At 44.4% G+C, this 24,000-nt stretch overlaps 1 protein-coding gene across 1 annotated transcript in view; it reads left to right on the top strand.

The window, feature by feature from the left end:
- Positions 1-21,966, top strand: part of LOC143280119 (uncharacterized) — a 60,520-nt gene extending 38,554 nt beyond the window's left edge. The window contains exon 2 of the mRNA XM_076584673.1: positions 18,996-21,966. Within this exon, the coding sequence (XP_076440788.1) occupies positions 18,996-20,128 (1,133 nt within the window). The 3' untranslated portion in view covers positions 20,129-21,966. The remainder of the gene's footprint in view (positions 1-18,995) is intronic.
- Positions 21,967-24,000: the final 2,034 nt, after the last annotated feature.

Here is a 24,000-nt window from a genome sequence, read left to right as displayed (position 1 = left end):
CAGACAGAGAGGGGGGAGGGAGGGGGAGGCAGACAGAGAGAGAGAGAGGGGGGGAGGGAGGGGGGAGGCAGACAGAGACAGAGAGAGAGAGAGACAGGGACAGAGAGGGGGGAAGGGAGGGGGAGGCAGACAGACAGAGAGAGAGAGAGAGAGAGAGGAGACAGACAGACAAACAGAGAGACACAGAGAGAGGGAGGGGGGAAGGGAGGGGGGATAAATCACCATTACACTTTGAGTATGACATGTACTCAAATGGGGAAACTGAGACCGCGTGATCGTGTACCAACCATTTCACTTATAAATCTCTGACAGGTTGCTAAAAAATTCCTGACCAACACGGTAGGTGTCTGTGTCTCTCGGGCCTGGTTTTGCGCCGGGATATACACTATAAAGAGGAGCATAGATAACACAGCCTTGTCATGAAGTCTCAAACCCTGAGTGTGTGTGTCCATTGGCAGGATCGTTATCATTCTCATCCTCACCCACAATTCATGTGTGTATGATTGATTGATACACGTGACGACGTGGGAGCGCATGGAAGCACAGAGCAACAGAGCGGTTATTCCTGAAGAACACAACAACAACTACAACAACGACAATAAACAATATAAACGAAACAATCAAACCAAATATAGCATACAAAGTCAGACAGCTCCTGTGCCATATACGTCTGAAGAAATCAACCAAACTCGGTTGCTTTTAGCTAAGAAAGCATTAAAAAAACCAAAAAAAAACAATGTTGTGCTCAACCGTACAACCCAAATTGTCATCCCTTATGTTCACGCCCCTCCACTACTTTCTCCCTTTGTTTTCATTTGAGAAAAATATTCAAGTACAATTACAGAAAATGACTGGATGGACTTCCTAAAAGGGAGATCCTTGATTTGTCGAAAGAAACAACAGATAAAGAATACAAAATGTTAAAAAAAAATTTAAAAAAAATAAAAACATCAACTTGCCCACTGACTTGTGATGACACACTTTCGTGCAAGCAAGGCTTCATTAACTCTCTCCATACGAAGAGCGAAAGACGACGTTCACAGCGTTTCACCCCAATTACCATCATCAAAATATTGCAAGAGGAAGGCTCTTATACTGAAGAGGTGAATGTTGACAAAGAATACCACAATTCTTACGACGGAAGCTAAAGGTTGGGTCATTCAGACACCCACTGGACATCCAAGGGGTCTGTGTAGAGGAGAAGAGAGGACTGGCCGTACTGAGTGAGTTAAACATTGTGTACTTAACTGTCACATCTCACTGAAAGAAAATTAATACACTTTCTCTCTTTGTACCTGTACATGTAATGCTGGTTTGTATATTGTTGCTTCGAGTATTCTGCCTGGTCCGTGTGTGGGCATCGCTCTCAACAAAACTAGTAGGAGTAGTAGTAGTAGTAGCAGCAGCAACAGCAGCAGCAACAGTAGTAGCAGTAGTATCATATCATCATATTCATCATCCTACGCTCTATCCTACGATTATCAAGTAACTTTCCTTCTGTGTTGCCGCCCTAAATAAATTATTAACACACGACAGGATACTGATTCGTTGCGGAACGTGCAGAGGGCACGAACCAAGAAATGCCAGAGTTCAGTGACTTGATTAATACACCTCCAGAATTCTCCTCTCTCTCTCTCTTCTCTCTCTCTCTCTCTCTCGCTCTCTCTCTTACCCTAACCCCCCCTTCTCTCTCCCTCCCTCCCTCCTTACTTCCCTCCCCCTATCTCTCTCTGCTACCCGTGTCTTTATCTCTTGAAGATATTCAGTCCCAGCTCACCGGACGTGTTGCATTGATCAAAAATTAAAATATCTGACACTGTTTGAACTCCATGAGAATGGGGATGGTGGAGGGGAAAATAGAGACACGAAAACGAATCCTGTGCAAACACTGACAAAGGTTACAAGCTTCGCCACTGATTGTTGAATCCCTTCTGCTGAAGCTCATTCCTACGAGAGTGTATAGATTTCAGGGAAAGTGGCACTAATAAAAAAAAGAAAAAAAAAAAGAAAAGAAAAAGAAGCTACGTCTGAGCGAGTGGGAAGTGAGTTCGTTGTTTGTTTGTTTGCACACAAGTGGTTTTGCTGCCCAGTTTGGGTATTGAAGAAAACGTCCAAAACAATTTTTACCCCACTGAGATTTTGTTTGTTTGTTTGGGTTCTTTTAAGGAGGTTGGGAGGTTGGAGAAACGTTGTATTTGATTCATCTAATTGTTCTGTAAGTCTGTCATACTTTAACATTAGATCCGAATACAAAGATAGACACCACAAGATTTTTGAAAATTAAGCTATTTTTTCTCTCCTTGTTTCTCTCTCTCTCTCTCTCTTTTTAACACTTTAAGTAAATTTTTTTTTTGTTAAACCTAGACATTTTTGTTGAGGTGACTATGTTTGAATACAAAAACAACTGATAACCGTGACGACTTTCAGGTCTTAAATTTGCAAAGAAAACAAAAACAAAAACAAACAACCAAAAAGGAAAGTAAAAACAAACAAACAAAAACGGCTAGTGGATTGTTTACTTCCAAAGCAGAAGCCAAATCAAAGACAGCAAGGGAAAAATATGAAATACAATAATATCAAACATGGCCCATACCGAAACGTTCCGATCTGACCGACTGTGTGTGTGTGTGTGAGAGAGAGAGAGAGAGAGAGAGAGAGAGAGAGAGAGTGTGTGTGTGTGTGTGTGAATATGTGTGTGTGTGTGAGTGTGCGTGAGTGTGTGTGTGCGTGTGTGTGTGTGTGTGTGTGTGTGTGTGTGTGAGTGAGTGTGTGTGTGTGTGTGTGCGTGTGTGTGTATGTGTGTGTGTATGTGTGTGTGTGTGTGTGTTCGTGCGTGCGTGCATGCACGCTTACGTACACGTGTGCGTGTGTGTGTGCATGTGTGCGTGCTTGCGTCAATCAACGCACATGCGTGTATGTCAGTGTGCGTGCGTATGTGCGTGCAGCCGGCGTTCATATGCCGCCCCGCGGTTACCAGTGCAAGCCTGCCTAGCCTCCTGTGTCAGTAAAGGATGCGATTTCAGTTTAAAAAGCTAACACCCTTAATTGTATTTGAACTGGCGCTCGCGTCCTTCCTGCCATGATGCTCCCATCCGGCACAGCACGGCACAGCTCAGCTCCCGTTATGATGACCGACCGACCGACCGACCGACAGTCACAAACCGTTGACCCTATCTCTTTCTCCGCCAGCCCCATCCTCGCCAATCTGATTTGTCTGCCAGCCGCATGCATCCTTCCTTCCCGCCCCCCCCCCCACCCCCCGCCCTTCCCCCCTCCCTGTTCGCGCTGCGCTTTTGTGGTCACGGGCAAACAACGGTGCACGGCGAACCTAGCGAGAACAGCGCGCTGCTACACCCTCCAGCCTGTCCCTCCGCACTGTTGTTGTCACCGTGCTCGCCGGCGAGTATCGCCGAACCGCGCGGGGGGTCGGGTGACGGTTGCGCGTGCCGGCGCGGGGGGTGTCCGGGCTCGAGCGATGCGCGCGCTCTGTGGACACAATTGATTGTCTGGGCGGGAAAAAAAGCCGGGGGGTGGTGGTGTAGAGACACTGAAGCAGTTTGCCAACAACGCTTGGAAATTATGTTAAAAATCTGATCTGGCCATCAGGTCAGGAGGTTGGAGGAGGAGGAGGAGGAGGAGGAGGGAGGAAGGGGGGGGGGGAGAAAGAGGAGAAAAGGGTGGAAGCGGAGAGGAAGAAGGCTGCGATCATCACAGTCACAGAGAGAGACAGCGACAGGCAGACTGTGAGATAAGGAAGACTAAAATCGAAAGAAAGACATAGAAAAAGTCAGGCAGACAGACAGACAGACAGACAGACACAAAGAATTGCGGATGGAGGAAGCTCAAACTTGGAACAAACAGAAGGGTTTGACGTATAAATCAGACACTGAGGCAATGCAGATAGATAAAATGATAGATGTAGATAGAGACTGTATGATTACTGAGAAGAAGGATTTGACGTGCACATTTATTTCAGACATACAAGATATACACATGTGTAGAAAGAAAGAAAGAAAGATAGACTGATATATCGATAGATAGATAGATAGATAGACTGATTGATTGATAGACAGAGATAGATAGACAGATAGGTGAAGAAGAAAAGAGCCATGCAAACAGACAAATAGCCAAGCAGCTTTTGATACATCAGTTATGTTACCTCTGCTGATCACAAGCATCATTTGATAACTATGGACTATTAGATATGCATAAACCACATTACCAAACAGCCACGATTTCTGCATAGTGCACATTCACTTGTTGAAAATAAAGGGGCTGGGGGGGACATGATTGCAGCATCACACACACACGCGCGCGCGCGAGCGCACACAAGCACACACACACACACACACACACACACACACACACACACACACACACACCCTTCCACACACACAATGAGAGAGGAACAAACTGAAAGATGGCTGCAAGACATATTGCACTAGCTGACCAAGCCAAAGACGGGAGGGGGATGACGGGGAGGGGGGGGGGGCGATGGGGGAGTTTTAAATAAAGTTAAATAATAAGACCTTGATGTAAAGACAAGTGCGTGCTGACGTCAACTTATGCATGTGCATTCGCATATGCATGTTTCATCTAATAATGTCACTGGCCTGAATATCAGCCGACAACAACGAAATATGGTTTTTGCAGAATGTTGACATGTTTTGCTACTGTTGGTTGCTTTGGGGCTTTTTTTCTTCTTTTTTTTCCCCCTTTGTTTTACTTTTTCGTATGCTGGTGTCTGTTTGTCAGCTGCATGTCGTATGCATGCATATTGTCTTATATATCAAATGGTCCTGACATTAATACGACACTATTTAAAGATACAAGATGACTGTGCAAAATGGAAGCATGCACACTGAGGGAAGTCCCCCCCAAAAAAACGAAAGAAAAGAAGTTTAGAGAATCTGCATAATTCGACCATGCACGCATACATAGCAGCCACACAGCCTCATCAATCCATATTGTTCTGCACATCGATCAGCAAACGATTTTAGAGAGGGGGGGGGGAGAGAAGGAGGTGTAGAGAGAGAGGGGTGCGGAGGAGAAACAGAGATACAGAGACAAAAACAGAGGAAGAAAGAAAGAAAGACAGAGAGAGGGACGGGACGGGAGGAGAAACAGAGAGAGACACAGACATACACACAGACGCAGACGGACACAGAGCAACGGCCATGCATGACAGCCTGTGTAACCGCAGTTTTATTGTTGTTGGGTGTTTTGTTGTTGTTGTTTTTGTTTTGTGTGTGTGTGTTTTTTTGTTTGTTTGTTTTGTTTTGTTTTTTACTGGTAACGGTTTTCCTTCTTCTATAAGGTGCACCAGAGGTGCATCACACACACACACACACACACACACACACACACACACACACACACACACACACAGTCTTCGCTTTTGTTTGCTGACAGCCCAGCCAACCACACAGAAACGTATCAGGGCTGAAAAACGGAGAGACAGACAGACAGACAGTCAGAGACAGACACAGAGATAGAGACAGAAAGAAACAGAAACAGACAGACACAGACAGGAAGAAACAGAGAGAGATAGACAGACATAGAGAGACAGACAGTCAGAATTAGAGAGAGAGACAGAGACAAAGAGGGAAAGAGAGAGAGAGACAGAGACAGAGATGGGATTAAATTTGTTAACCGTCCAGGTAACCGAACACTGCGCAACGAGCGGGCGGCTGGGGGATACAAGTTATACAACACGGCGGCGCTATTTGTCAGCGGATCCGGCCCATTGACACAAACGGTGCGATGGCGGAAGATAGTGCACGTAGCGGATGAGTTTCCATCAAACTCCCTCCCCCCTTCCCCGCCACCCGCAACCTCCCCCCACCAACGTCCACTGCGGACCTGAAATCCCAGGTCTGCTTCAGACGGCAGGGCCACATTGCGGGGAGCTGAAAATGACCTGCGTCACAAACAAGAGGATGAAAACAAAAACAAAAACAAAAAAACAAAAAACAAAACAAAAACCGAAACAGAAAATAATGAAAAACCACCAACCTCCTGGTACCGATAAATCTGCCAAACCGTCTTGGGATATCACAAAGAGAAAATAACACACAGAAATAATGAGACTATGGTGACACAACGGATTCGATTGTACAAAGAAACACTAATTTCTCAATGTGTCTTCACGTTCTTTTGATTTTCGTCTCATTTCTACTCCCTTCATTAAAGCGATGATCACCAGACAACGACCAAAACATTTTTAAAAATAAATAAATAAAAACAAGAAAGAAAGAAAGACAAAGAAAGAAAGGAAACGAAAAAAAAGAAACAACAACGATAACAATGACATCACCACCAGAAGATTAACAAACGATCCTTGATGTCCAAGGGAAATGTAGATTCTTTTTTCTTTTATTTTTTAACTTTAAAAATTTGTTTTCCAAAAACATGTATACAATACAGAGAATAGTATGAAACAAACAATATAAAACGAACAGTAGCATCTTCCACTACAGAGAGAGAGATAAAACAAAACAAAACAAAACAGACTAAACAAGGCAAAACAAATCTGTAACAACAACAACAACATCATCAACAAAAAAAGATGATTTGTCCAATCATTCAATCAATCAATGTTTACACATTAATGATTGTAGTAATCATGATGATTTAAGATGACATTAATAATAAACAGCCTGGACCAGTTGTGACATAGCAACAGCATCAATTGTGTCAACTATTACAGTAATGGTGTCTAGGATAAGGCGAAAGCGAGTGGTGGCATTATAATATCATAATAATAAGGAGCATGAGTATACCACTTCTGCATTATTGGAAAAGAAAGCTTGTAGTTAATCACATTGTAAAGACAACAACAACCATAAAAGTTCAAAAAATAAACAAATAATACATATAAGAAATAAATAAAGACCTGTTAGTACAAAGTAAGGACTGTTATACAGAATGATAACTATGGAACATGCGAAATTGTGATTAAGTAACAGTTTCCATAATTGGAAGGTAACTGTTCCGAAATGTAGATTCCTAACTAAACATCAAGAAAGCAACTACGACAATAACATCATCAACATGAGTACAACAGAAAATCCTTTATTTGCATGGGATTCCTGTTTTAAGACAAAGCATCAAGGAAACAAAGACGATACCACAAATCATCATAAATATCGTGCGACTGAAAAAAAGAAAAGAAAAAAAAAAAGAATGGATCGTGTTGATTCCTTGTGGATACAGATTTCAAAAAGCTGTTCTGGACATAACAGTGGAAAGGAAATGTTTGACATAATTCAATTCAGTTTCATGGTTCATAAACTTACAGTTGGGCCAACATCAAAGTGAGAGCTGTATGATCAATTATGCCTCCGTTTCTCCACTGCAATGGGAATCCATCGGTGAGGAATTCATTTCACAGCTCGCCTTTTGTGAAGGACTGACTCCCAAGCCAGGAGGCCAGATTGCACTGACTCTTAGTGCTGCAGCCATGGGAGCTAGTTGGCTTTTGGGAACGACGGGCGCAATAGCCAAGTGATTAAAGCGTTGGACTTTCAATCTGAGGGTCCCGGGTTCGAATCACGGTGACGGCGCCTGGTGGGTAAAGGGTGGAGATTTTTACGATCTCCCAGGTCAACATATGTGCAGACCTGCTAGTGCCTGAACCCCCTTCGTGTGTAAACGCATGCAGAAGATCAAATACGCACGTTAAAGATCCTGTAATCCATGTCAGCGTTCGGTGGGTTATGGAAACAAAAACATACTCAGCATGCACACCCCCGAAAACGGAGCATGGCTGCCTACATGGCGGGGTAAAAACGGTCATGCACGTAAAAGCCCACTCGTGTACATGCGAGTGTACGTGGGAGTTGCAGCCCACGAAAGCAGAAGAAGAAGGCTTTTGGGAACCATCCCAACGCTGGCTTCCTGAAACCTTCCTGGCCGAGAGAGTGGGGGATTAACTTGGGCAAGACACCCTCCACTACAATCAAATTAATAATAATAATAATAATAAGAACAATGGTACTTACATAGCGCTGAATCTTGTGCATAGACAAATCTAAGCGCTTTCGCACCAGTCATTCTCACGCATGCATAACTCTAAAACTGGAGAAACTAAAGACAAGGAAGAGGCAGGGAAGGGAGGCTATTTTGGGAAGAGGTGGGTTTTAAGGCCAGACTTGAAAGAGCTGAGTGTGGAGACTTGACGAAGCGAAAGAGGAAGTTCATTCCAATTGCAAGGTCCAGAGACAGAGAAAGAACGTCGGCCAACAGTCTGAGAGTTTGAATCAGATAGTTGGGACAGTAGCTGCCTCCTCTGCTGTCCTGGTGGTACTCAGTTGGACACGACTATCATACATACACACATTTGGTTCAGGGCTTGGCCGACCAGGGGTCTGTCTGTATCAGGGCTGGTTGGACAGAACGGGCAATGTGTGTGCAAGAACGAGAATAAGATAACTACAATAAATGTTCTATACTTTCTTCTTCTTCTTCTTCTTCTTCTGCGTTCGTGGGCTTCAACTCCAACGTTCACTCGTATATATGCGAGTGGGCACAGCCGTAATCATAATGATTATACCAAGTCACACACTGATGATGCACTCTTTGCACCCACACTAACGACATGGTCACACATATCTATCGTGTTCCAGGAGCATTGCACTGTCCAAACTCAATTCCAAACAGCCTGCATATCTTCTTTCTTCTTCTTCTTCTTATGCGTTCGTGGGCTGCAACTCCCACGTTCACTCGTATATACGCGAGTGGGCTTTTACGTGTATGACCGTTTATACCCCACCATGCAGGCAGCCATGCTCCGTTTTCGGGGGTGTGCATGCTGGGTATGTTCCTGTTTCCATAACCCACCGAACGCTGACATGGATTACAGGATCTTTAACGTGCGTGTTTGATCTTATGCTTGCGCATACACACGAAGGGGGTTCAGGCACTGGCAGGTCTGCACATATGTTGACCTGGGAGATCGTAAAAATCTCCACCCTTTACCCACCAGGCGCCGTCACGGTGATTCGAACCCGAAACCCTCAGATCGAAAGTCCAACGCTTTAACCATTCGGCTATGGCGCCCGTCGTTCTATACTTTCGTTTTCTTTCTTTCTTTCTTTCTTTCTTTCTTTCTTTCTCAATGTCGCACCGCAGAGAAGGGCATGATGATTACAGAACACACTAATCAGTATCGCTTTACTTTCTTCTTCTGGTCGTCAGGTTTTGCCGAACGAAATTTACAATCGCCAGAAACAAAGACAGCTTTTGTTCCCAAACTGCAAAGACCTTTGAGGACAAAAGCTCATTAATTTTCAGACGTACGAAATGGATGGAGGGAAGGGTGTATGGGTGGGGAGAGTGGAGGCTGGGAAGAGGAGTGATGATGTAGGAATGTGTGGACTTGAAAGGTGTGTTAATATATGTTGGTTTCATTGATAACAAAAAAACAAAACAACAACAACAAAAACCGATCATCGTGGTAATCAGATCTGTATATTCGTTGAGAACAATTCGTTCTTACTGACCAAGGTTGGTTGGTTGTTTGTTTTCATAGCTATACCATGTTTACAAAACAATAAGTATATTCTTACTGAAACTTTTTATTTATATATCTAAATGAATCCGTTTTTTTCAAATATACCTGAATTCCTTCGGCATAACAATTAATTAACCCTCTTTCGTCTTGTCGCCTGGGAGTGGGGGGGGGGGGGGGGGGGGGGGGTTCAGGCACTGGCAGGTCTGCACATAATTATGTTGACCTGGGAGATCGGAAAAATCTCAACCCTTTCACCCACCAGGCGCCACCGAGATTCAAACCCGGGACCCTCAAGACTGAAAATCCAACGCTTTAACGCATGTACACAGTCTAACAATTTTTTTTAAAGTTATGCATACATAAACATACATGCATAAAGTACACCATACACGAACAAACGTGTGCACACACATAAACACGCTAACAAACACACCCGCACATGTACTCACGCGACAAGCAGAAGTTAAAGAAGCACACAAGCTTCAATGGTAAACGACGTACAACAACTCGTGCAAAACGATTCTGCCGGGAAGAACTGAAGCGCAGTCAACTGGAACACCTTTTTGATACATCATTTCAGTGCTCATCGTGGCTGGTTGAACGGGGAAGAAATGGATAGTTTTGGTAATGAATGCACGATAAAAAGCCATTTGTGTACTGTATGAGTTGCTTCTTTCCTTTTTTGTTCTTTTCTCCGTTCGTAGACTGCACCTCCTACTTCGCTGGCATCTACGAGTGGGCTTTTACGTGTTTGACCGTTTCCACCACGCCATGTATATATATAGGCAGCCATACTCCGTTTTAGGATGTGTGCATGGTGAGTATATTCGTGTTTCCAGAACCCACGGAACACTCATACTAGGGGACCTCAACGTACTCATTTAATGTTCTGTTCACACAAGAGCAGGGGTCAGCTGATAGTGTATCTGCACATAAGTTGATCCAGGAGATCTGAAGAACTTCCACCCTCAGACTGAAAGTCCAACGCTTTAACCATTCGGCTACTGCGCCCCAAGAAATATACCACGCGTTTATATCAACAATTCGTTCGCTTGCTATTTGACTTATAACATCGTTGATTGCTTCCAGACATAAGTGAAAAGACACTAAATTTGCATAATATCTACTCGTAACATTAACTCAAAATGACTATTACTAATAAGTACAAAATGTCATGGTTCACTGAAGCATGAAAAAACACAAAACCCTGAAACCATTTCTCAAGCGGAAGCCACCATCCGACATTTTGTATGCTCAACACACACATACTCCTCACTTTGGAGCGAATAAAAAAAGACACTGCCATAGACTTATACCTGTGTGAGAAGAACTGTTCAAGATAGAAATGACACACATGGGGAGGGACGCTCACTCAGTCTGGCTCCGCGACTAAGCCATTATTGTCGTTTGTAGGGGACTTAGTAGGTGGTGTCCTAAGTACGTTAAAACAGAACAGGCACCACTGAACACCACCGAAGTGACAGCAGCAGTGCAGGGTCTCCTCTGGTGTGTGGCCTCCTGGCGACCTAACATCGATGGTTCCCTGTGAACTGCCGACGCTGGAACTGCGATGGACGAACCCGGGTGTGGCCGTGTATGGGGGAATCTAAATGAGCGGCGTGGGAGTAATGCCACTGAAACGGTGCAGATGTTGGGGCAGCAAAAAAAAAAAAAAAAAAAAAGGAAAAAAAAGAAAAGAAAAGACACATACAGGCTGGCAAATCGAACACTATCTGTCATATCCGATTAGCTGTCGTGGAACCTATGGATTTTTCTACCAACTTCACAACATGCTATTTATGGAGTAGAGATTTCTCACCCCCCCTCCCACACCCCGCCTCTGTTTATGAAATAAGAAGTAATAAAGTGAACTAAACTGTATGTTTAGAAATTGAAAATATAACAAGCAAACCAAAGATTAAAAGAAAGAAATATATTTAGATTCGTGGCTACTCTCTTGGCATCATGATCTTGGATGAATTAATAGATAAACAGACACGTGTGTGTGTGTGGAGGGGGGCGGAGGTGCTGGGGGGGTCGACGAGGGGGAGTGAGGGGGAGGTGCGTGCATGCGCGCGCGCCTGCGTAGTGCTTGCAGATCTACAAGTGTACTATTGTGCGTGAGAACGGGAGAGCGCACGTCCGTGCGCGCGCGCATATCTGTGTTCCTGTGTGTGTCAATCACTTAAAAGTCGAGATTCTTAAATGCCAGCTGCCGAATGAGACTTACGGTAAGTCATTGTCACATTTCGTATAGAGTGGAAAACTCCTGAACCTTCTTTGACACACCAAACGAAGCTGAAAAGAAAGAACAAAGAGAGGTTAATTCTTTTTGTCCCTATTTCTTTCTTCCATCTTTCTTCCATTCTGTCTGTCTCTCTGTCTTTAACCCTTCTTTTTTTTCTTTATTCTTTTCTTTTTTTTTCTCCCTTTTACCTTTCGTTCTTTCTGTCCTTTGAACGTTTTATTTCTCTCTACTGTTCACTTTGCACTCCCTGACCCAGACTGCTCTTTGATCAGCGACCCTGACAGTGACTAATCTTTTTTAATTACTTTAAAGCTTACTTCATAAATTCCACCACTCTTCTTCAAACACACGCACGCGCGCACACACACACACACACACATACACACGCGTGCGCGCATGCCACACACACACATACACACACCCGCGCGGGCGCGCGCGCAGTGTGACATCCATGAACACATACATTATAACAACGCGCAGGTGGATGTCTTGTCTCTCTTTCACATGCACGCACAGAGAAAGAAAGTCAGAGAGAGAAGGGAAGGGAGAGAGAGAGAGAGAGAGAGAGAGAGAGAGAGAGAGATGGGGGCGGGGGAGAAACAGGGAGGGGGAGGAGGAGGAGTTGAGAGAGGAAGGGGTAAGATACTGTTTTCTTTGTTGTAACCATAATTATACCCTCGGCACAAAAAAAAAAGCAAGCAAAAAACCCAACAAACAACAGATCACACAGAAAGGAGGGCAACGAAATGGATGCACCACGTTGAGAGAAAAGCAATTTCCATACACTTCAAAGCTTTTTTTTGTTTCCGGGACAAGGGGAAAAAGTGACAGATTCCATTATGGCGTTATATCTTATGGATAACATTAACAATGTCCATTTAAGAGAAAGAGAGGGAGAAGGAGGAGGCGAGCGAGATGGGGAAGGGACAGAGACAGTCGAGACAGTAAAGACATATATATATATATATATATATAGAGAGAGAGAGAGAGATACATAGATAGATAGATATACAGAGAGACAGAGACAGAGACCGAGAGACCATTAGTACAGTCATTTTTCTCAAGCACATTTCGCACTTTTGAAACCCTGTCATTACTGCTTTACAACCAACATAACTGTTTTACACACACACACACACACACACACACACATATATATATATATATATCATATATATATATATATATATATATATATATATATATATACAAACACACACACACACACACACACATATATATATATATAAATATATATATAGAGAGAGAGAGATAAACACACACACACACAACTACACCCCCCTCCCCCGTCCCCCTCCAAACACACATACACACACACACTCTCACTCACCCCCAAGTATCCCCCTCCCACCCACCTCCCAACCCTCTGCCCCACCACCCACATATGCACACACATCACCCACCACCACCCAGTACCCATTTTACCATCGCCCCCCACCCCCACCCCCACACCCCCTATCGCCACATGAAAGAAGAAAAAAAAACACACACAAAGTGATCGTGCTGTCTCACCGACTCGGGGATCAATCAAACAGCAGCAACAGCACTGCACTGCAAGCCAACAGTTAGTCGCCGCGCAGCATGAACCAATCAGAAGTAACTGGTTCACCGAGAGATGATTTAAATCAGTACGCTTTTGTTTTATTTTTAGTATTAAAAAAAAAAGAAAGAAAAAAAAACCCATTCCATTAAAAGGTGTGTGTACTTGTAACCTAGCTACTGCTTCATGCACCAGGTTGTGATGATTGGTTTGGACGCTATAATTATACGTCTTTTCAGGTAAAAACTCATGTGACCTATCCTGTGAATAGCCGTTAGAAATACGTCACGAAAAATTCGTAGCCGCACGTTTTTAGCGAACTAAAATTATAATATGCAGCAACAAAATAAGCGGTTTTCCTCGCTGTGTTCACAAGTGAAATGAACTTCTCAGAAATTTGGTAGGGGGGGGGGGGGTTCTTCTCAAAACAATATCTTAAGATAACACACACACACACACATGAACATACACACGCACACCCCTCCCCGACCCCCCCCCCCCCCCGCCACACACACACACACACACACACACACACACACACACAGGAACCTGGCGCTGGGACAACACCTCTTTCCTCCCCCCCACCCCCCCCACCCCCCCGCAAACCTACCAACCTCCCACTCCCCCCACCCCTTCTCCCACCCTCCCCCCAGTCCCCCCAGCCACCAAAGCCTCTTCCTCTTCCTCATCCTCCTGACGGCAAGCAGCCAAAATACCGTAAGAAAGAAATCCGTTACGGCAAAGACGGATATTCATTACGCTTTCCTGACAGTGAAGGGATTAAACCAACAAAACTGACTGGGGAATTCTAGCCCTACGAATCTGTTACTTTTTTTTCTTTTTTTTCTTTCTTTTTTCTTTTTTACTGCAGCAACAGAAAGGCTATGTTTGAAACTTCAAGCTATACTTCCAGCGAGTTTTATAATATAAGAGCGCGCTAATCCATTTCTTCTCTCCGTTTCTGTTTCACTCTCTCTTTTTAACACGCACCCCTCCAACCCCTCTGTCTGTCTGTCTGTCTGTCTCTTCTCTCTCAAAAGAAACAGTTATTTCAAGCCTTGTTGTATGTCAGCACGGAGAGAGAGAAACAAATTCAAGAAAAGCTTTTTTTTTTATCAACAACAACAACAGTTGGGAAGCTTTCACCAACACCGCAGACATGACTCAAAAAAAAAAAAAAAAAAAAAATCGAAAAAAGAGGGGGGTGGGGGAGGGTGGTGGTGGAGGGGTGGGGGGGGGGGGGTGGAGAGGAAGAAACCCAAAACCCACAGACGACCACGACGCCGTGGAACGCCTGCGACACGCACGCAGAAGCAATGTATGCAGTGCGGGGTTTACCATTTCGTGGACATGGCTCATTGACAAGATCTCCGGAATGGACAACGGGGGAGTGGGGGCCAATAGCGCCTGACGCCGCCAGGGCGCCTTCGTGCAACGGTTTTCCCCACCCTGTTTTCGCTGTCGGCTGGGAAGGGAAGTGGGGGGAGGGGGGGGGGGGGGAGGAGGAAGCTGTTGCAGCATGAATTGTCGCCGGGGCAGATGTTGTCGCCGGCGACAAAATGTGCCGACGTTCACGGCAAATATATTGATTGAGTAATTGATATGGATACTTATATATAGCGCTTATCCTCGGCCAGTGACCAAGCTATCGCATCTCGGCACGCATTGTCGCCGGCGACAGTATGTAGCGGGCGGTTAAAACTCTCTCCATACGAACGGCGAAAGAGACGACGTTAACAGCGTTTCACCCCAGTTACCATCATCAAAATATTGCAAGCGGAAGGCTCTTATACTGAAGAGGTGAATGTTGACAAAGAATACCACAATTCTGACGACGGAAGCTAAAGGTTGGGTCATTCAGACACCCACTGGACATCCGAGGGGTCTGTGTAGAGGAGAAGAGAGGACTGGCCGTACTGAGTGAGTTAAATGTCCCACGGCCTTTACGGCTATCGGGGAGGGGGTGGGGGGCTGTGATTTCACATCCACTGTGTCTTGGGGACTCAGATCAGCGGCATAGGAAGGCCGGGGGTCCAGTCCTCTCCTTCCGCCGTTATAACCTCCCGCAACCGATGTCAGGTACCCTGGAGTGGAGTGATGGCCTAGAGGTAACGCGTCCGCCTAGGAAGCGAGAGAATCTGAGCGCGCTGGTTCGAATCACGGCTCAGCCGCCGATATTTTCTCCCCCTCCACTAGACCTTGAGTGGTGGTCTGGACGCTAGTCATTCGGATGAGACGATAAACCGAGGTCCCGTGTGCAGGACGCACTTAGCGCACGTAAAAGAACCCACGGCAACAAAAGGGTTGTTCCTGGCAAAATTATGTAGAAAAATTCCACGTCAATAGGAAAAACAAATAAAACTGCACGCAGGAAAAATACAAAAAAAATGGGTGGCGCTGTAGTATAGCGACGCGCTCTCCCTGGGGAGAGCAGCCCGAATTTCACACAGATAAATCTGTTGTGATAAAAAGAAATACAAAATACAAAATACCCGTTCACACCAGGTTGGAGTGAGAACAATGGGAGGTCAGTGCCTATCACAAGGACGCAACACCATGCCGAAACGGACCCTCGAACACTGAGCACACGTGAAACACTGGATTAGTGAGACACTGGATTAGTGAGACACTGGATTAGTGAGACACTGGATTAGTGAGGCACTGGATCAGTGAGACACTCGATTAGTGAGAGCACTGGATTAGTGAGACACTGGATTAGTGAGACACTAGATTAGTGAGACACTGGATTAGTGAGACACTGGATTAGTGAAGCACTGGATAAGTGAGACACTGGATTAGTGAAACACTGGATTAGTGAGATACTGGATTAGTGAGGCACCGGATTAGTGAGACACTGGATCAAAAGTCCAACGCTTAACAGATTCTCAACGGTGCCTGTCATGTACCGGGAGGGTCACTCAAAAAAACAAAAAAAAAATCAACTGCACCGACAACATTATGCCGGCAACAATACGTACTTTCAGCTGTGTGTGTGTGTGTGTGTGTGTGTGTGTGTGTGTGTGTGTGTGTGTGTGTGTCTGTGTGTGTGTGTGTGTGTGTGTGTGTGTGTGTGTGTGTGTGTGTATGTGTCTGTCTGTCTTTGTTGGTGTGTCTGTCTGTGTGTGTGAATGTGTGCATTTGCTCTCTCTCTCTCTCTCTCTCTCTCTCTCTCTGTATGTGTGTGTGTGTGTGTGTGTGTGTGTGTGCGCGCGCGCGCACGCGCCCGCCCGCGTGTGTGTGCGTGTGTGTGTGTGTGTGTGATGAGCACGATAATCATCATCATCATAATCACTATCATCATCTCTAAATTGAAATGTTTGCTCGGAAGACAGGCGTCAAGATGTGCCGCTGTTGAGTCTCGACACATTGATAAGATTAACCCGTCGCCTGCGACAATAGTTACATACGTGTCGTGAAAGTCGTCGCCATATCAAGTCGCCGGCGACAAGACATGCCCGGCGACAACGTATATTCCGCAGCATGCCCCTTTCCTCTCCGACTCGCGACGAACTTTTTCGCGGCTTCCGTCGAACTGATTTTACCAGGGAAGGCGGGGGTAAGTGAGTGAAACCGTGTGCTACTTTCAATGATAATAATGATAATCAATGGCGGTGTCAGGCCTACGCCAGGCCCACTGATCGCTGACTGGCGCGACAATCATCTCACTTCAACATGTTTTGCTCCACCGAGGTTTGCTGTCGAGACGTCGTTTAATTGACGACGAGTTAAGAGTTGGAAGGACGAATTGTGATGAGGAAAGAATGTGACGGACAAGTTTGTTTCGAAAGAAAGGGGTGGGGTGGGGGGGCTGGGGGGGCGGGAGGAAGAAAAAAAAAAAAAAAAAAACAATGAAAGAGAGAGAGAGGGGGAGAGAGAGAGGGAGAGAGAGAGAACTGATGAAAGAGAGAGCGAGGAGACAGAGGTTGTGTGTGTGTGTATGTGTGTGTGGGGTGGGTGTGTGTGTGTGTGTGTGTGTGTGTGTGTGTGTGGTGTGTGTGTGTGTGTGTGTGTGTGTGTGTGTGTGTGTGTCTGGCTGGCTGGCTGACTGGCTGGCTGGGTGCCTGTGTCTGTGGTTGTATGTGTGTTTCGACCTGTCAGGTTTTGAGAACGTCTCCAAGACATTTAATTTTTTTTCCCCTGTCCTTGCTCAGTTAAAAAAAAAACCCAAAAAAACAAATCTTAAAAATCCCACCCGTCTTAATGTTTTCGGTTGTGTCTAATGGTGTTCATGGTTCGGCATAATTGCCTTTCTTTATTATTCATGACGACAAAATCCTGTTGACACAACTCAATGCCAGGGGACATGATGAGAGCCTCCCTGAAGGGGACGGGCTGAGAGATTCGTAGGGCAGCCTTTCACCCCGCATTTCACACCAACATGCCTCGCTTCACACGGACACTGCGTGTCTGGGGCTTCGGCGCAGCCCTGCCCTGCTCGCACTTGTGACGAGTTCATGAACTCTCTCGACAAATATACAAAAACTTTTAAATGAATGAAAAGAAAAAAAAACACACAAAAAAACACCCTATAATAAACAACAACAAACAAATAAAGCACACGTTTTCCACAAACAAGCTCCGTTACAGCTGGGTAATTGTCGTCACAGCGGGTGCAGCCCGATGTTTGTATCTGTGACAAGTGACACGCACTTTTTCTATCAAACTAATAATTAGGGACCTTGAATTTGAAAAGATGATCTTGCGCATTTTCTGTAATTGTCGATCTATTTTGAAATTGTGTATTAGGAAGGAATGACTGTCATGACCAAAAAAAAAAAAAATCAACAAAAACATGCGATGTGTCTCCGTTGCTTCCTTTTTTTTCTCTTTTTTTTTTTAAAGCAACTTTACCGAACCCCGCTTTTTTCTGCGATATGGGTTCATGTTTCCCTTGTCTGTCTGTCTGTCTGCCCTTTTCCCTCCTTTCATTCTTAGGTTGTTCTTTTAATTAAACATTTCATATGTGATATATTTTCTGTCACACATGAAACTGGAATCGGTGAGAGCTAGAAAAAGAAAGCATGTATTGCTTATCAACCGTCTTTGGAAAAACGTACAAATGTGTTACCTGTTCAATAACTAAGATACGTTAATAAGCGTAACAGATTTTTCAGATGTTTTATGGTAATGACAGACTTGTTTTAGACGTGTAAAACTGGAAAGACAATGATTGACAAAGTACATGAAATTTGAATTGGAATATGACGAAAATAATCGTTGAGAAATTGGTTATAAATGTGTGTGGAGGAGGGGGCGTATGCACGCGCGGGGGTGGGGCGTGGGGTGTGGGAGGGTACTTGTATGTGTTTTAATGAAGTCGGTATCCATGAAAGTACAGTCATATCAGATATTTGTTTTGACTGTTTGGTTTAATTGTTTGTCGTTATTTCTTTCTGAACCCCCCCTTTTTTTTTGGGGGGGGGGGGGGGGAATGGGGGGGTGAGGGGGGAGGCGGGAGGAGCGGGGGAGTCATCTAGCCCCCATTATTTCCATCTGTTTTTCTTTCTATTTTTTTTCATCAAGAACTCATCATTAGTACATTTTTATCTACTGAGTGTTTCATAAAGTGCCCATGAAGCGGAACGTGTCCAAAACACGAAAAGCAGACAAAGGGGCCTTTGACTGTACCGAGTTGAAACGATTCACTGTGTTCTCTTCTGATCTGTTGACAGTTGCCAAACGTGCCCGTCTGGACACGGACAGTGACGGGGACCTGGACACCGCCGACCACTCTCGCTCCTCCCCCACCGCCAACGGCAACATCTCCACCGTGGACCGACACCACCACCATCACCACCACCACCACCACCACCACGCTGACAACGACAGGAAAACGCCCGACGAACCACACCACACGACGAAACAGTCGCCGGACGAACAGTGCACCCTGGAGTTCCAAGCCCGCCAAGCGGCGTCCCTGTTCAGAGAAAAACACGAAGAAGGGGAGACCACCACTGCCGGATCCCAGCGGAGTCCCGGGACAGGAGGTAACAGGAAGAGAGCGTCCAACCAGGACGATGAAGCAGCGGACCCGTCTGTAGTAGAGCTGCCCGCGGAGGTCGCTCCCAGGCCCCACATGCACGGCGGCAGTCGGGAGGAGGAGAAAGCAGCCAACGAGGACGGCGGGAACAGTGACGGCCCTTCCCCGCTGGACCTCCTGAGTCGCGTGTTTCCGCACATGCAGCGCGAGGCTCTGCAGTTCTCGCTAGACAGCTGCCAGAACGACATGCTGATGACGATGGAGACCCTCCTCAACCAGCACCAGTTCCCCCGATCCCTGACCTCCCCCGTCCTGCCCACCATGCCCTGTCTGCCGCCCCTGCCCTCTCTGGGGGCTCCCCCCTTGCCCGCCGGACAGCTCATGACTCCTCACTCCTCCGCGTCCTCCGTTCCCACCAGAGCGGCGCTCCCGCCCTCTTACCTGGGGCCGCTGGGCTTTGCCGGGTTCAAGTCGGCCTTCTCCCCAATTTCCCAGCCCCCAACGGCCCATCTCAACTCCATCAGGTACACATATGGGGCAGCCGCTGCTGCCGCCGCCGCCGCCGCCGCGGCGTGTGGTCGTAACATCAACCTGACGCCCTACCCCTCTATGCTGTCTGGCTTGACGGCGTGGAACGGCCGTTATGACGGCTACAACGGACTGTACAGTTCTGCAGCTGTTGCTGCTGCTGCTGCTGCTGCTGCTGCTGCCTCCGCTGCCAACAAGTCCGCCCATTACGCCGCCTTGTGTCCGTGCTACACAGGTAAACCTTTCACCCAGCATATCCCCACGTGCAGCAAAGCTGCTGGATGCATCAGAGACTGATGTCCTAGTCGGTCACATGGTTGTAACAGACAGTCCGCTCGAAAGACAACAGTGCCATTGGATACGTACGAAATGACGAGAATGGGCAATGAAAATATGAAAGCGAGGAGCAAAGTAAGACATCATAAGCCAAATCAAAACCAGTTCGCAATAAACCCCTCGACAACAGCACAAGAGCTGGAATTCGCCATTGTATCATCATTCCATGATAGACACAAGCGTCTGAAGCACATGTTACAATTAATTCAAAAAGATGACCGACTCCACGGCAGAGAGCATGAGCATGGTCTCCATCGGACCACAGCTCTGCCAGTGATGATGAACGCTGATGGTGATACATGTCCACAAAGAAATCACAAGCAAAAGGATTCGAAAGGTGTGTGTTACTTACTATTCCTGTATCATAAACGTCAAACACTTAAGTGACGGATGGCTCACTTTACTTTTCGGCGGTTCAGATTTCTGTGGACAACACCCGTGTCATCTCCCTCGCAAAACCTAAATCCAAATACTGGGCAGGGTTAGATACCAGGTCATGGTCTGCACACCATGCATTTCTTTTTGCTTGTTTGTTTGGGAATGTATCTATTTGCATGTGTGTACTTCGCCAAGAATATAAGCGGAAAAGGAACACTAGCATTCTCTCTCCCGTTTTTTTTCCATTGACCGAAGCCTGAAACCATATCTGTCAAAAAAACAAATAGCAGATCCTCTTGTTCAGTTGACATTTTATCTCAAAGTGAAAGGTCTTCTTCGGAGAAACTTGAAAAGAAGAAAAACAGAAAGAAAGACAGAAAAAAGATGCCTTTCGTTATTTGACTGCATTCATTTTGTTGAAAGCTTTGGTGAAAAATATGTGAAAGAAAAGAAAGAAAAAACAGAAAGAAAGGAAGAAGAAAACAGAAAGAAAAGAAAGGAAGAAAAAAAAGAAAAGTAAAAAAGAAAGAAAGACAGAAAGAAGGAAATATAAAAACAAATGAATAAACGCAATTTTCTGCTGCTACGCGAGCCCCACCGCCACATGAAGTGTCGAACGAGACTGGAGTCGTGACCAACAGAAAGGAAAGAACAAGAGAGGCAAGGCCTTCAAGACTCACTTGTGATAAATTAAGTCCCCTAGCATTAATTACAGAGTAATTTCCCTTTTTTACTATCTGCACCAAAACGTTTGCAAAATAAATAAAAATTCCATGCTTAGCAAAAGAAGTTCCTGTTTGAACAAAAAATGATAATAATGACTCCTCTTGTTGTTGTGTCAGAATAAGAGGTCAAAGTGCCAAGTTTAGAGAATACAAAAAATATAAATATAACAGTAAATGCAGTTTGCATATAATTAGGCTTCTTTTTTTGTGCCCATCCCAGAGGTGCAATATTGTTTTAAACAAGCTGACAGGAAAGAACTGAATTTTTCCTATTTTTATGCCAAATTTGGTGTCAACTGACAAAGTATCTACAGAGAAAATGTCAATGTTAAAGTTTACCACGGACACACGGACACACACACACACACACACACACACACACAGACAACCGAACACCGGGTTAAAACATAGACTCACTTTCTTTACACTAGTGAGTCAAAAACTGGAGAAACTGGGAAGAGGCAGCGGGAAAGAAGAGGAGGAGCAACACAGGAGAGAGGGAAGAGACAGACTACGTAAGTGTGCATAAAAAGCTGATGAACTGGACAAGAGGAGAGGTGTAATATGTAGACTTCAGAGGGTGTTTTTTGGGGGGTGTTTTTCTGTTTGTTTGTTTGTTTATTTTACTCACTCCTCTAGCGTGGACGTGACAAACTCGCTCACAGTGCCAGGAAAAAACTGTTGATTGTTTAGGTAGCTTTTCACTGCAGCGCTGTTCTGTGTGCGTGTGTATGTATATATATATATATATATATATATATATATATATATATATATATATATATATATATATATATGTGTGTGTGTGTGTGTGTGTGTGTGTGTGTGTGTGTGTGAAAATCAAAGTCAAAGTCAAAATATTATTTCGTGATGGATAATTGAATAAAGGAACTGATTTTTGAAAGTATATATATTTGTTCACACACCAAGCCATCTGAACAAAAAAAGAGAAGAAAACGGAAACAGATAGTAAATCGCAAAGAAAAAAAATACACACCTGCATTTCTCATTCACACAAAGAAATATAAACACACATGTTCGTGCGCGATTTCGTCATCCCTACCACATTTGACGAACACGTTTCCCCGAACAACACAAGTACACAATCAACGCTGGTATGCACAAAACATTACTCAAATCATGAATGAAGGAGTAGACTAATAGATAATAGGCTAGGATGTTTGTCTTTGACAGGAAAACATAAAAAATACGCAGGCAGGAAAAAATACAAAAAAGTGGGTGGCGCTCTCAGTGTAGCGACGCACTCTCCCTGGGGACAGCAGCCCGAATTTAACACAAAGAAGTCTGTGACAAAAAGAGTAATACAATGATACAAAAAAACATTGATACGGTCCATCTTTTCAATAGTCAATGAGATGTTTCTTAAGACTTTTCTTAAACACGTTTTTGTTTGTAATTCTTTATAAAGTGAGTGGAAGGTTATTCATACATTCCCACCCGAGTACAAGAAGCTGGGTTTGTACGGGTTGTTTCCTGGTCTCGCTATGCGTAATATATTGTTATGTTTGTAGTCATTAGTTTTAATGTGTCTGTAATCTTTTTCGGGGCATTTCCATGTACAATATAATCACGCAAACTGCCTTGTTAACGAACAGCCTGTTGTGGACAGATAATATACTTAACTGTTGATAGTCCTTAGGGGTCAGGGTGTTCGACTTCAACAATACTAATTTCAATGCTCATTTATACAAACGGTGAATACGTTGTAAGTTCGTGTTGCTACAACTGTCCCACGAAGTCGATGCATAATCGATAATTGGCAGGACATGTGCACAGAAAAAAAAAGCTTTCGTGAATGGACGTCAAGGATTCTTTTTTATTTGTGCTAAATGAAGTAGTTTGCTCGAGAGATGATGATTTATTAACATTTTTATACTACCAGAGCCTAAAATTAAAGCTATTTAGGCAGTAAAGCTCGAGAGACCTTTACCTAGGTATGTTATATGGTCAGTCAAGGATAGATCTTTGTAAAAAATAAATAAATAAATAAAAAAAGACGCCCGAAGTCTTATGTGATTCTACCTCTTCAATTCTATTGGTTCAAATCAATTTATGTTTCATCTTTCGATTTTTTTTTTTTTCGTGCAGATACATACATGCATTTAGTTTTCTGTGCATTTAAAGACACGAGATTTAATTGTATCCAATCATTAAGTCTTTGAATACTGTATTAAAGTTCGTATGTTAGTTAATATGCATCTGAATTGCTAGAATCAATAGACTTGTCATCTGCAAACGTTTCGCATTACTTTTCATGGAAAAAGGCAAGTTGCTGACAAAAACGGAGAGTAAGATCGGCACCTAAAAATGGATCTCTGTGATACTCCATGTTTGACACATGTAAGTACTGAAATTGATTATTGACTGTTACTGTTTCCTGTCGGAAAGAAACGATTGTCTGAAATGAGTGAATTCCGGCGTTAATTTGTGAACTTACTTACGCAGTAAGAAGGAATGGTTAGTTACATAAGGCTTTTTCAAAATAATTATATAAAAAGAAGACATGGTACTTTTATTTTCATTTATGTTATCTAGAAGACTGTCAGTAAGCTGTATGAGGGCTGTTTGACAAGAGTGGTTTTTTTCTGAATCCGGACTGATCTTCGGGGATCAGTTTGTCGTTGACAAGATAAGAATATAAATGTTCTGCAAGTGTTTTTCGATCAGTTTTGACACACTAGAAAGACATAAATTGGTCTGAAATCGAAG

The sequence above is a fragment of the Babylonia areolata genome, chromosome 3 (assembly GCF_041734735.1).
Source record: "Babylonia areolata isolate BAREFJ2019XMU chromosome 3, ASM4173473v1, whole genome shotgun sequence".
Lineage (NCBI taxonomy): Eukaryota > Metazoa > Mollusca > Gastropoda > Neogastropoda > Buccinidae > Babylonia > Babylonia areolata.
This window is presented reverse-complemented; position numbering and strand designations above follow the sequence as displayed.